Source organism: Anopheles aquasalis, chromosome 3 (genome assembly GCF_943734665.1).
Source record: "Anopheles aquasalis chromosome 3, idAnoAquaMG_Q_19, whole genome shotgun sequence".
In the NCBI taxonomy this organism is placed as follows: domain Eukaryota; kingdom Metazoa; phylum Arthropoda; class Insecta; order Diptera; family Culicidae; genus Anopheles; species Anopheles aquasalis.
The window spans coordinates 39,304,064-39,317,157 of NC_064878.1; the positions used below are offsets into that span (position 1 = coordinate 39,304,064).

At 47.0% G+C, this 13,094-nt stretch overlaps 4 protein-coding genes across 6 annotated transcripts in view; 2 read left to right on the forward strand and 2 right to left on the reverse strand.

Moving 5' to 3' along the window:
• The window catches only part of LOC126574678 (circadian locomoter output cycles protein kaput), a 10,729-nt gene extending 9,698 nt beyond the window's left edge, over window positions 1-1,031 (forward strand). Inside the window, exon 8 of the mRNA XM_050235008.1 lies at window positions 1-1,031. This exon is cut by the window's left edge and continues 1,412 nt beyond it. Coding sequence (XP_050090965.1) covers window positions 1-328 — 328 coding nt within the window. The 3' untranslated portion in view covers window positions 329-1,031.
• Window positions 1,032-1,547: 516 nt separating this feature from the next.
• On the reverse strand, window positions 1,548-2,074 carry LOC126576539 (uncharacterized). The gene has a single exon (XM_050237850.1). The coding sequence runs from the start codon at window positions 1,857-1,859 to the stop codon at window positions 1,548-1,550; it is 312 nt and encodes a 103-aa protein (XP_050093807.1). The 5' UTR covers window positions 1,860-2,074.
• A 2,584-nt stretch (window positions 2,075-4,658) lies between these two features.
• LOC126576149 (protein henna) lies at window positions 4,659-8,791 on the reverse strand. Of its 2 annotated transcripts, none has more exons than XM_050237292.1 (4): window positions 8,598-8,791; window positions 6,029-6,335; window positions 5,331-5,953; window positions 4,659-5,262 (listed from the first exon to the last, which is right to left on the reverse strand). In XM_050237292.1, exons 1-4 carry the CDS (start codon window positions 8,625-8,627, stop codon window positions 4,876-4,878), a joined length of 1,347 nt encoding a protein of 448 aa, XP_050093249.1. In that variant the 5' UTR covers window positions 8,628-8,791; the 3' UTR covers window positions 4,659-4,875. The 2 variants fall into 2 exon arrangements, with proteins under 2 accessions (XP_050093249.1, XP_050093250.1); XM_050237293.1 differs by lacking the exon at window positions 8,598-8,791 and adding an exon at window positions 7,376-7,584.
• Window positions 8,792-9,594: 803 nt separating this feature from the next.
• The window catches only part of LOC126577518 (uncharacterized), a 107,883-nt gene continuing 104,383 nt past the window's right edge, over window positions 9,595-13,094 (forward strand). For both annotated transcript variants that reach the window (XM_050239193.1, XM_050239194.1), the window contains exons 1-2: window positions 9,595-9,664; window positions 11,125-12,049. In XM_050239193.1, the coding sequence (XP_050095150.1) occupies window positions 11,983-12,049 (67 nt within the window). In that variant the 5' untranslated portion in view covers window positions 9,595-9,664; window positions 11,125-11,982. The remainder of the gene's footprint in view (window positions 9,665-11,124; window positions 12,050-13,094) is intronic.

Here is a 13,094-nt window from a genome sequence, read left to right on the forward strand (position 1 = left end):
CCTCAATCAGCAATTGCAACAGCAGCAGCAGCAGCAGCAACTTATGCAGCTTGGCATACCTGCCGATGGTACGGTAGGGCCTGGTGCACCAGGGGGCAATTCCAGTAACGGTATGGGGTTGCTACAGTACCAGATGGTTCAGGAGCAGGCGCAAACACTGTTCACCTCCGGAATGGAGCAGCAACAGTGTCAACCGCAGCAACAGCAGCAGTCACACCCACCATCACATCCTTCCACGATCCAGCAACAACAGCAACAGCAGCAGCAAGGAGCTAGCAGCTCCGATGCAGGTTCCCGTACCTGCCCCTCACAGACAAGCGAGTTGTAAGCTTCTCTCGGCGGGGATACCAGGAGAAAGGTATGGGTGAAGTATGTTCAGCAGAGATGAACATCGATAGAAATGCAGTAGAATGAAAGGGTTTCAACTTGTCCATCCACCAAAGAAGGATATTTTGTAGTGCAGATTAGAGTTTATATGTTTCGGTGTATAGACGAAGGCTATACAAAGTGATCAGTAACGATCAATTCTTTATGAAACTGTTAGGGCTACTAGCGGTAAGTTAGACCATAGGGAAGGAGCATTAAAAGAGGGAAGCGTGTTTTGCGCTGTGGTGTACAGACATTGTCGTTTTACAGATAAAAACGTTAAACGCAAAACGTAGGGCTGAAAGAGTGTATTTGTACCGATATAGGTTTCTCTAGAAGATAAGTGCTCAGTATCTGCTATGGTCCTCCCCATTTTTGGTGTGAGTAGAACTGGGATGTATGCTTTTTGTAAGTTTTATCAGTGTATACTATACTATAGCCTATGAATGTGTATATGGTGATGAGTACGCGTGGGTAGAAGCTATCCACAGTCGATTGCACGCTCCGTATGGTGAGAGAGAGAGAGGGCACGAGTGAATCCTTAAAGAGTATCTGTATTAACAGAGCGATTATATAAGTTGGGATAAGAGCGTTGCAGCACAATGTAACGGATGATTCTTTTAGCCCGGAAAAAATAAATGACACTACAGGAATTAGCAGCGAAATGTTGACGATCGACCACGGGGAGCTTTACTTTCGAAATGTGTGCCCTGCTTGTATGGTACACAGATTCAATTTTTGCTTACATGTTTAAATTGTTCGCCGCTTTTTTCATCTTCGTTGATTGTATAAAGCATAGTTCCTGTAAAACGAGTGAAAGAACATCTATCTTGTTCAACTGTAGCTGTTCTTCTCATGTTAATTTTCCTCAGACAGCAGCCCTTTCCCTTCTTTATGCAACAGAAATTTTAATATTTGTATTTGTAAAAAAGAAATATTTCTTTTGATAATCAATATTTGTTGAAATAATCTTCGACTTTTTGGCGTTCTTTGGCGGAATCGAGGGACGTCGTAAAAGTATGTAACCGAGTGGTCGAAATTGACATCCTGAAAGAAGCCTGTTCCTGTTTTTTTCTAAGTGTCCAAGAGCCCTGTCAGGGGGCTCATAGTGGTTTCTCCCACCGCAACACACATGATAGTTTTTCTTTTTAAAACATTCTTTATTTATTCTGCTCTCGTTCCTAATCTTCGTCTTCCTCGTCCGGGAACTCCCATCGTCGTAGGGCCTCCCCCAAGCCGGCGTTCCAGAGGTCCTCGTACTGCTCAGGGCTGAGCCGGGCAACCTCCCATGCCCGCATCGGGTCACCCTTGATGCATGGGCCACGTGACAGCCGCCGGAATCTGCGCTCAGCCATCCTGGCTTGGATGGCTATAGCTGTTCGACGCAGCCACTCCAATATTAAAACCGGTATCCAGAACAACCAGTCCAATATGTTCCTGATCGGTAAATCTGGTATCCGCACAAGTACCTCCAGCAAGTTTACGAGGTCCATAGTTGCGCGATCGACGGTTGCTGTGCCGTGTTCCTGTTGGTTATAGAATGTTTCTGTTATTGGGTTCAGTCAGAACCACAGCTTACCTTTAACCACCACCCAATTATTTACCTATTACTATCAATTCAATATCCTAGTGAAAAGTTCTTTGGAAAGCGGTTCAGAACCTTCAGAATGTTCAGAACTCTAATGCTGGATTTAAATTTTACTTTGTAGTAAGTTAATCTTGTGAGCCACCTTGAGTAGAAAAAATGATTATTAAGAGCGATGTCCCTCTTGATGTCTTAATGATCAAGAACAGACTGACTTATTTCTGATTGTCCGCGAGCAGTTTCGTGCTGGGAACTGTGTCGTCGGCTGTTATACGAGGCGCGCGCTGTGTTTGCTGAAATTGATGCACGGGAACGCTGAGACCGCTGCGTCGCCGGAATGTGCTGATGCTGCGTGTTCTCTGGTAGCTTGGAGTGTTGTTACGGTTCACTGGGAGTGTTCCTAACTAGTATCTTTGGTGTTTTTTTTAGCAACTTCTTTATCCGAGTTGCACACAGCATAACTATTGCACTTCACTGCCACACCATTGTTACGGAAGGATGCTTTCCCGTTTTAAAATGAGCGAGGCAGAACCGCAGCTTGAAACTAGGAGGAAGAAGTCGTCGCCGTGACGCTATCTTGAAGACTGAGCTCTATTCCTTTTTTTATAACAATCGTCCCTGATATATCCTTCGTGTTCCGTCACACATATCCTTCGCTATCGCTACCTATGGTCACTTTGTCCGTTCCCTTTCGCAGCATGTTTTACCTGCTATACCTGGCTCTGCGTTTATCCTGGAAATTCTGCGTCGGCGAAGAATATCCTTCGTCGATGGTTGTCTCAGGCTGTTGCAGGCGTCTATGGTAAGTCCGGTTGGCCTGGTACGTGGAATGTATCAGATGTTTACGATGCATTCTCGGGGTGGCGATCGGTTTTGTTGTAAGCGCCGCTGCCTTATGTTATCGGTTTTCTTATCGGTTTTCTTTTTAAACTGGATTTAATTTATGGAATAATAAATAAGTGCTTCTGCAGGATAGTTGGGTTTGAATGAGATTAGCATTAATCTTTTGGTAGCTGCTTTTCCTGAGTTCCACTAAAACTCGTCAAAATGGTTGCATCTTTATTACCATTTTTAGGGGTGACGATCCTGAGTCACGTATGGTGCTTCAGGTAGCCGCTGGTATCGCGGTGAAATTGTTCTGAATGAATGTGGTAGAGCCGTTTTACTTGTTGCAGCATAGATCTGCCCTTCAATCATAAGCCTTAACCCGATCCATACGCCCTCAGGAGCAACAAATCAAGCATCAAAATCTTAATACCGAGAATCAAAATATCTTAGGAACGGGAAGGAGCGACAGAAACGGTGGGTTTGTGTGACAAATAACTGAAGTCTATACTACGATCATTTTCTAAAGATCACAAACAAATCTTGTACAGTGTGTGGCCAACTCAGGTACAATTTCATGTAAAGGTTAGATTTGAATTTTATTTCTTTTAGCTAGCACCGTAACATCTTGTTTGTAAATGATCGACAAAGCCACATAGCAGGACACACAAAAGCAGATATCAATCGCGAGAAGTTAATAGCTAATCCCATTCAAACCCAACTATTATGCAGAAACACACATTTATTATTCTAAAAAATAAATTCAATTTTAAAAGCATTAAAAAAGGTTGGTGAATAGTTTTGTGTTGATCTCTACACACCGTCGCTAAATTCTCCTTCTTTGTAAGGACCTGGACCACTGCAACATTGTTCGTGAGACAATCTTTTATTTTATTTAATTACTTCCGTATGTATAATTTCGCGTTCGTATCGGATATTTAAAAAATACTTGTTGATCTTCAGCGACGATAAGCTAAGAGAAAAGAGTGTGATTGGCGCGTGCCGATCCTTTATCCTTTCCAGCGATCCAACACCAATTCGAAATTAGCCGCCCGACTGCTCCAAAGTAGTCGATTCTTTTTACCGTCGTTCGATCGATCGTTATGCCGATTGCATTGCTTATAGTCCATCCTTAATCTTAGTAGCCATTCTTAAACTTGAATCCGTTTGGAGCCTACAGTTATGCTCGATTGCTGGCCAGTTGGATTGAAACACCCCTTTCTATAATCGTACCGCAGACGGAATCAAAACCACGCCACCAAGCAAAAAAAAACAAGTAAACCAAATAAAAGAAGCAAAATCCCACATTTGACCGCGAAGAGCCCCGAAATGATAATGATAAGCTGTTAATCAAAACATTGCGAACCCGCAATACTACGCATTTGTTGTTACTTATTCTGCCTGCATGATTCGTGCGATTCGAATTAGACAGCGACTGCGTAAATTGATTTCCCTGTGAAACCCCTTTTGGTCCTTAAAACGGGTACCTCTACGGTGACACCGATCGTTGGCCGATCCCGTATTGGAATGCACCGAAAACAAAGCACAATGCAATCGATCGCACAGCAGAACGAATAAAACGGAGAACCACCGTGAGTTTCACTTTAATCAACCACCTCGGTTGACCTCGCGGGCCTACAGATACGCTTGATTGCACTAGCAATTGGGCGTGCAGTGGTGTGAGGGGCTCAAGATCAGGGCCACCCCAAAAGCGCGGCGTTTGACCGTTATGTGCGATTGGATTTTGTTTTTTGTTGGTTTTGTTTTGAGCAAAAACTGGCGCCTTACTTTTCTACACTGATAGCCCACAGTTGCACAGTTATCAATACTCTGGCATCGGTAGCATACGAAGACAGGTCGGAAAGGATGTCGGATTCAGGTCTTAAATTGTCGTACATAGAGTGAGCTTTATTTTGCACTTGTTTGGCGCTGCTGTTAAACAAAGTATGAAAAAATAACAACACAAACGCACACACGACACAATAACAGAGCAGCTTTTAGAGCTTCTTAAAAAAACTATAACCTTTAGTAGTTTATATTTCCTTAAACCTAAATCTATAGCACCTATTTCGGGCGCCCTGGGCCCTAGCGTTCTTTTCCTACAGCTTCTTAAATGCGTTCTGCAGCACCTCGAACTCGTTGTGAATGTTGCGCATCAGGTTGCTGATCTGCGGCACCGAGTCAAGGATCTCGATGCTCTGCGTGTACGGATCATACCGGACACCGAATGGGCGCGGGATCGTGTTGGCATAGTTGATCATCTTCTGGATCGCATCCTCAAAACTGTCCGAAACGAAGTACACCGGCTGATACTCGGTGATCGGGTACTTCTGTTCACACGTCTTGGCCGGATCAAACTCGCGCAGTTCCGGCTTATCGGTGAGACAGTACTGGAGCTCCCCGAACGAGGACAGCAGCCCAGCACCGTACGCCTTCAGGGCACCATTTTGACGGCACATTCCGTACTCCACCGTAAACCAGAAGCACTGTAACGGGAAGAAAGGAAATGTATCAGTCGCGAATAAATGACTTAATCCCAACACGCTTGACTTACCGTGGCCAGCTTCTCAACGTACTCATCCGGGGCACCGAGCGACGCCAATCCGATCTCCTGCGAGAACTGCGCAAACGAAGGATCGGCAAAGAGGGGAGCATGCCCCAGCAGCTCATGGCACACGTCCGGTTCCGGTGTATACAGTGGCTTACTCGGGTGACGGATGTACTGCGTCGAGTGGAACACCCGGAACGCGAGCCCGGCGAGGAAGTCACGCGACGACAACAACCCGGCCACCGGTCGCAACGTAAAGCCCGTACAGTCCTTCAGGAAGTTCGAAACATCTTCCAGCTGCGGAATGTTGTCCTCACGGTAACCACAGTTCTCGATTAGCAGCGGAAACACGTGATTATGCTCACGGCAAGCGTGCGTTGGGTAGAGTTTGGTCAGATTGTTGAACACCGTACGCCACGTATTGATCTCGGCCTCCGTATAGTCAACATGTGGCAACGGTTGGCCATGCTTGTAGTTGAACGCAATGTCTGCAAAGTACTTGCGCCGCTCCCGGTACGTCGGATCGGTAAACCCGGGATGATCCGAATCGAGTTCGGCACCGTACGAAAGAATCTGGTTCGCAAACCGATCCAGATCACGGATACGCCGGGGGAACCACGGTACCGTTGCTGTTCGAAGGTGATACAAAAAGAAAACAGTCAGTAAAAGACGATTCCTGCGGTCCATAAGTTCCCTTTTCTTACCTTCATTATCCTTGTAGTCCCGGGAGATGATGTTAAAGTAGTTGCTGCGCTCACGGATTGCTTCGATGGCTGTCCCCAGGGTACCGCCCTTACCGTCACACTCCACCATGAACTCGTAACCGGGCCCACGGGTCGACGAGCGGGATTCGATGTGGAGCAGATTGACCCGATGATCGTCGAAGATCTTCAGCATCTTGGCCAGCGCACCGGCTTCCTCCTGCTCCGGTGAGAAGATGATGCACACGTTCTTCGCTTCCGCTGACTCGTGTCCTTCCATAATGTACGAGCCACCTTCCTTGAGCGTAGGCTAGGGGGAACAGAAGGAGGAACCGATTGGTTAGGTGGAAGTAACACAAGCCAAAAGATCACTATCGTGAAGGTGATCGTGAACCGGCAGGATCTCCGGCAGTACTGAACGCCGATCGGTATTGACAGAATGGTTTTTATATGCTACCCTCACCACCACACCACTAGTGGAGCGGGAATTAGATCTCGTTCGATGGCAAAGTTCGGTTTTCCCACTCGGTTGCTACAGCGACACATTGTGGCGCATGTGTACCACACGACGTAGTATTTCCGCGTAATTTTTCAGCCCCCTCTCTGTGCCCCGTTCGCTGCTACTTGTCCTTCACGCGATAGTAGCGCGTGGACCTGGTGATGATGATGATGATGAAACACCGCACGAGAATTGCCAAAACATTGTTATTTCCCGCGAAGTTTGCGAACTCGAAAGGGCGTTCGCGTTGTTATCGATCGTCAACCCATCAAGGGGCTCTTGATGAACGAACCTAAACAGCGAGACACACCGGAGGGAAAACCGGTTTACCATCAATCGTAGTAGCCAACTTCGCCCCACCCCGGGCTACTGTGTGACATTGACGCGCCTCGTCGAGGTGATTGTACTTGCACTGACCACCGATGATATTGCAGGCCGGTGGTGATCATTAATGTTGAGTGCAATGGGTGGCACGCGGAATCGAATTGTGCCAATTGTGAAAGCGACACAACAAAGAACCTCCTCCGTGGTGGGTCTGTGCGCAAATGGCCGCAAGGGTAAAGATCAGTTCGAGGAGAATCGAGGCATGTGATAATGGGAAGCGACTAGAACGATGGTTCCTAGTTCCTCTTCCGAGTTGGCATGGTTGTGCCGTTTACAGTATGCCAAGAACCGTTCTATTCGAGACGTAGTAGCGTTATTCTCTTCAAAATGGGTTGCTCAACAACAGGATCTAGACGATGATGCGGCTAATCTGCTGCTTGAGACAAACAACTGAACGATCATGCGCATCCGGAACTTTCTAACATCACAACAAGCGCCTACTCCTTCGTCCATGCTACGGTACGTACCCCTTGCGATTCCTGGCGTTCGAACATGGTGAGCACACTTCTTGCTACGAATAATAGTAGAAAACTTGTTGGAAAATTAAGCTTCTCTGACTGATCACTCAAAACAACACACTTGTTGGACACTTCTAAGGCAGCAACAGCTTATTTGGCGTGAAACGTACACGCGTACCAGTGTCGCAGACGTTCACCAAGCGATTACTGCAGCACCAGGGTGCGCTGCTGAAAGTATTTAAATCAATCCCCTGAGCAGTGATAGAGCAAACAACACGAACACACGAGCTAACGGTTCCGATGCCGGGTCCAGCAACACCACGAGTATTGTGCGTTAGATTGTTTAGGTGTCCTAAAAGCGTGAAGCGATAACGTCACTCGTACGCGTGGAAGTACCGGTCCAGCAGCTTCCAGTGATAATGACGAACGGACAAATGACGTTCACTGCTTCAACGCTAACCTGCCCCCCCCCCGTTATCACAGTCTCGGTGGAATGGGTGAGCAGAAAGGAGAGGGGACGAGTGGTCCTCGATCGAGGTCTGACACTAATTGGCTTCCGATCGTTCGATCGATGACGCGGTGGTCCACCGTAAGTTGACCGAAATTCGCTGCCAGCCTCGAGGCACGTAGCCCAAGGGACGGCTTTTGATGTTCTGTTTACTGATGATCCTCTTCTGCTTCCAAACCAAACGATAAGGCTCTCTCTCTGCCCAGTCAGCGGTATTGGGTGTTATTTATAAATTAAATTTTTTGATAACCTATGTTGTGGTTGGCTCGTGGAGCGGGTGACTGGCACCAATTAGGGCGATCAGACATATTTTGAGTAAATGTGACAGGACTCGTGAGATACTCGAGTGTGTTTGTGTGGGCTGCATAGAGGAATTCGAAACGGAACTGCTTACGAACTTTTGGATGGAGGCTGAGGAATGTTTGTCGTTTTGCGACGCTTGGAAACTACTGCTGATAGTGTTTGTTTGATGTTTTTTCGTTCAGTTAGTGTTTGAGCTGATACACTTTGGCCTCTCTCTAACTACTTTGCAAGTAAGAAGCCGCTCTTGCACTCAGTTTCTACGCAAAACATCCTTGCTAAGATGATTCTTGTTTGCATCGAGAATGCTAACGTTCGATCGATGCTTAGTGGCTATAATCGCTTTGTATGGTAAAAGGGCAATAAACCCTCTGGTTTGTTAATATGTTTTCCATCTAATCACTAGTCCACTACTCTTATTACCTTCTCTAATTCCTGGTTCAAACGATACATGACGATACAGTTGTTGATGTTCGGTTTGTCAAAAATAACCCTTCAGAACGATAAGCTAGCACTAAAACTCCAAAAAACTAACACAAATCAGAAGCAAAGCAAGAGCACTTGATTGCTCCGTCGGTCTGTTGCACACGAAAGTAAAAGTAGAACTGATCGGAGAGCTGACACCGCCACGACTGATCTGTTACCTCGATCGATGGTTCGAGTTAAAGCGTGGAAGGATTAACCGAACGAAAGCAGGAATGTACCGGGTGCAGTGGCAGAGAGAGAGAGAGAGAGATCAAGAGAGCAAGAGTCGTCAACGATCGCCCCCCAAACCCCTGCATCAGATAGTAACAAGATAAGCCGGCCTGCAACGTGCCCCCGGGGGCAGGATCGTACGTTTTGAATCGAATTTCAGATGCACACGACCAAGTGCAGCGCCACAGGGATGGGCAGCATCCAGTTATTCCTGTTTCCGTAGTATTCCGTCGCTCGCGGTCTCTGGAGAGCATTCTAAACACGATCGCTAAGTGGTAACACGTGTATGGAAATGCACTGGAGAGGCCTTTGAATGATAACTATTTATAAGGTGCGAGGTTCTACTGTTGATCGAAAAGCCTTTAAACATTTTCAGATGTATTTATTCTTCCCCCACCTCTACTGCGTAGTAGTAGGTCCCCGTATTCCATGACGCATTCCACGAGCACGAACAACATTTGCTTGGGTTTTATTAATATTTTTCAAAACAGAGCGCTGAGATCGAAACACTAACGCCGAGACGCACTGTAGTGTACTCGTTTACTAGAATTGAAGGCGGTGTTCATTTCATTCACTCGCTTTGTTGACATTCGGTGAACACGCTACGAACGAGCCCGGCGAGCGCTTCGGTTTCGGTTCCGAACAACATGGCCGAGCCGGAAGTGCCAAGGATGTGCCCGGCAGCATGTTCTCGCTCGATTTTCACTTCACTTTCCCCCCAGACGTTGGATGGTACGGTTCTGTGTAGTTTGCGATTGCGTTCGGTTTGTGCTGCTAACGGCGTGTACTCGATGGTATGACGTGAACAAACGGGACAAACGGGTTGTCTTGGAGTGTTAGTTTAAGGTGTAGTGCACCGGTATGGGCACCGAGATGTCCACAAAACAATTCCTCAAACAAAAGTGTTCTGTGCTGGCCACGTTGATTTGTGATCCGTGAAGGTCAAGGAATAGAAACAACAACAGAAAAAGTGGAACAAAAAAAGACCAAAAGTCATCTTTGAAAGTACTGGGGCGAGTCGTTATTAGCGTGTCCCTCACCATCCCTTCGTCGCGTACGCCATTTACACAAAAGGGACTCCTTTCTTCTCCTTCGGTCTGTGTCCGGTTCGGTGAACATCGACCATCGTGGCTCGATCCGGAAAAACGTGATTCATCCATCTCGTACCGGGGTGGAAACGACCAGAACACACTCACATACACAGCACGTTGGTGGTGGGAAAAGTGCCATCCTGTTCCCGGTTTCGAATCGATCCGATTCCGTACGCCGTGACGTCGAGACAAGTGGGACAAACAACGGGAACACATTATCCTACGTCCGGGATGACACACAACCGACAGTTCAGACAATTCCTTTTTGCACTCCGCTGCCCCTTGGGGCGGGGGGAAACTCATTCCAGTGATCAAAGATCAAAGAAGAGATGCTGCTCCTGATGCTGAGGCACTCTGTATTTTAATGCCATTTTGTTTGATCCGCTCACCGAATCGCGTCCTTCCTTTTTGGACGTTCAATACACTGCTTAGGCCGCTTTGAGCAGCATTTTCAATTGCTTCCCTGTGTGTTTCTTTGGCAGGGATTTAATTCTGACCTTCCGGAGCCCATTCCAATTTCGCCAAAAAAGGTAGCGTTCGTTCGCTTTCCCCTCGCGGCATACATCGCTTCCATCAAGGTTCAGTTCATCAGGATCGCCCCAGCTGTCGCTGTTTTGTTCGAAACCTGCTGCTGCTGCTGCTGCTGCTGAAAAAGCACCTCTGTACCTCTTTCATTTCTATTTAATTTCATCAAAAGTCTCTCCGTACACCAGTCCATAGCATGAGCTCTGGAAACATTTAATTGTTCCTTCTTCGTACTCCGGCCCCCGGGAACTCTGAACCTACGGTGTTCCTACAGCAATAAAGTAGAGGAACTTGGAAAAGGATTGTTAAATTAATTCCAGCCCTGCACCCAGCTGCTGCAGGAACCTACAGGAAGAACTCGAGGGGGTACTCGAAGTTGCGGGTAGGACCTCCCGGTCGTCATTTCTTTGCTCTCCGGGGATATAGTAGGCCTATAGTGATCATATGAGGCAGTGCATGCCGTTGCTATGCAGTGGGCTGGCAGCTGCTGCTTCTGGTCTCTTCTAGGACCACTACATACACACGGGGCGCGTGTGACACGCCGTGTCAAGAGAAGAAAGCAAAGTTTTCCTCACTCCAACCCAGCTTTCCAAAATAATACAGCATCATTTCTTTTTTTTTCTTTTCCGCTCACAAAGTGAATTAGATTTCCAGTTCGCGTGTGTGTCGAGTGAGAAAGAGAGAGATAGAGAGAGTGTTGGTGTGTTTCGTGGCGCATAAGTGCTCCTGTAGCTGTACGGTGTATGTGTGTCCGTAGTGTGTGCTAACCGGTGTGTCTGCGGAGGTGCTAGTGTGTTTTGTTTGAAATAAGTTTAGCATATTTAGTAGTCCGGGAGATTCGCGCCGGTCGGTCGCTGGGTGGCGGGGGGAGGGGACCAGTCGTGGTGGTGCTGCGGCACACATACATACCCCAACAGAGCCCCAACAACGATTCATCATTGTGCCGGGACCGCCAAAAGCCCGGGATTTAAGGAAAAGAATCGCTTCATTCCCATTCTTCCACTTCCGCTACGGGCCGTGGCCCGGGAGGCTTTTTTTGTGGGGAGGGAGCTTCGGTGCTCCATCGTCGGCATCAACCGCCCCCGGGTTTATCCCGAGTTTGCGTTTTGATTCATCGCCATCGTGAAGCGAAGGTGTGCGTGGCTGTGTGTATTTGTGTGACGTGTTCGTGTGTTTGAAGGTGCCTCGAGGTGGTCCTCGGTTGGCGACCGGTATCGTAGTGTGCCGTGAGAGAGAGGTGGCCTCCGATCCCTTAGTGAGTGAGAAAGAGAAGGGAAAATTGTGAAAATCATATCTCGGCCTCGGCCCCGGGCCTGCCGGCCGGCCACTACTAACAGACCGATCGCAAACACACGCCGGGACCAAGGGGGACGGTTGCGAACGGTTGCTGAGCAGAGAGGTGAGAACTTTTCCGCCACCTGCGCCTACTCTGCCCCTCGCTACATGAGGGCAACATCATCGTCGTCGGCGACAAGCGAAGCAACCACCAAGACACCATGACGTTAAGGATAATTCCTCTGCTGCTGCTGCTGCTGCCGCTGCTGCTGCTCCTCGGGGACTCCGGTAAGTGCGAACCAGTCAGCCCCTGCTCCAGTTTTCTTGTCCATTAACCGCTGGCGCTCCAAACCGCCCGCCCCAAAAACCACCCACCCATCGTACCTCCCGTTCGTTCGTCTATTAAATGAGACAGTAAGGGCTTTATTAAATGAGATTAATGGCGGAATGTGCGGCTGTGACAAATCAACATTATTTTGGGCTTGCTGATGGTGGAAGAAGGAGGCTTTCGTGTGGAAGCGAGATGTTAAGCGCGTGGCCGCGTGCTAGCGTTCTTTGGAATTCATAATTGATTATGTTTTGCTTCGGTAAAAGACGTGGTTCGCTGGAAGTTTGATAAACGGATATTCATTAATTAACAATTAGCAGAGTGCGAAATGTGGCTCAACTGTGACAACGAGCTAGCTGAAAGCGGTTCCTATAGCATATACGGAACAAGAAATTTGCTTAACAACAGTTGCATTTGGAGTAAGAAATTTTGGATTTGGATCGGGTTGGATAGCGATAATATTAGGAGCCTAACCGAATATATCGATCTAAAATATTATTACAATATTAACAGTTAGTTTTATGTTTCGTTAGAATATGAGAATTGAATTCTAAAAATACTAGAAAAAAAATGAAAAAAATGTCCTTGAAATTTCCAGAAGCGCCATCTAAATGGTGTACACTTAGGGTCTTAAGAATTAGATATCTTTGTTGTCGCATAGAGAACAGCAACAATAACGTAACTAATAATCAGCCATGCTGTACCAGTTCTGCGGCAACACATTGTGTTCCATGTGTTGAGGTAACTCTGGGCGACTGAATTGCGATCAATAATGCGAGATGATGGAGATGAAGATGTGACGTAGAAGAGCCAATTAGGGGACTACATCGTCTGTTCATTGAATACCTATGAAGAGCTTGAATTTATAAGAGCGTATAAAAGAAGCTACAATATGTACAGTATTAACATGAACAGAATATCTGACGAAACAATTTCAATATTTTCTGTCTGTTTTGAAAATCTCTGGTAGTAAAAATAGTTATAATAACAATGTATATGCGCATA

Coding starts and splice junctions, on each gene's coding strand:
- LOC126576539 (XM_050237850.1), bottom strand. CDS start 1,859: ATGGACCTCGTAAACTTGCTGGAGGTACTTGTGCGGATACCAGATTTA.
- LOC126576149 (XM_050237292.1), bottom strand. CDS start 8,627: ATGTATCGTTTGAACCAGGAATTAGAGAAG. Junction 6,336..8,597: donor TGAACCAGGAATTAGAGAAG/GTAATAAGAGTA, acceptor TGTTCCCCCTAG/CCTACGCTCAAGGAAGGTGG. Junction 5,263..5,330: donor ACGTTGAGAAGCTGGCCACG/GTAAGTCAAGCG, acceptor TTCCCGTTACAG/TGCTTCTGGTTTACGGTGGA.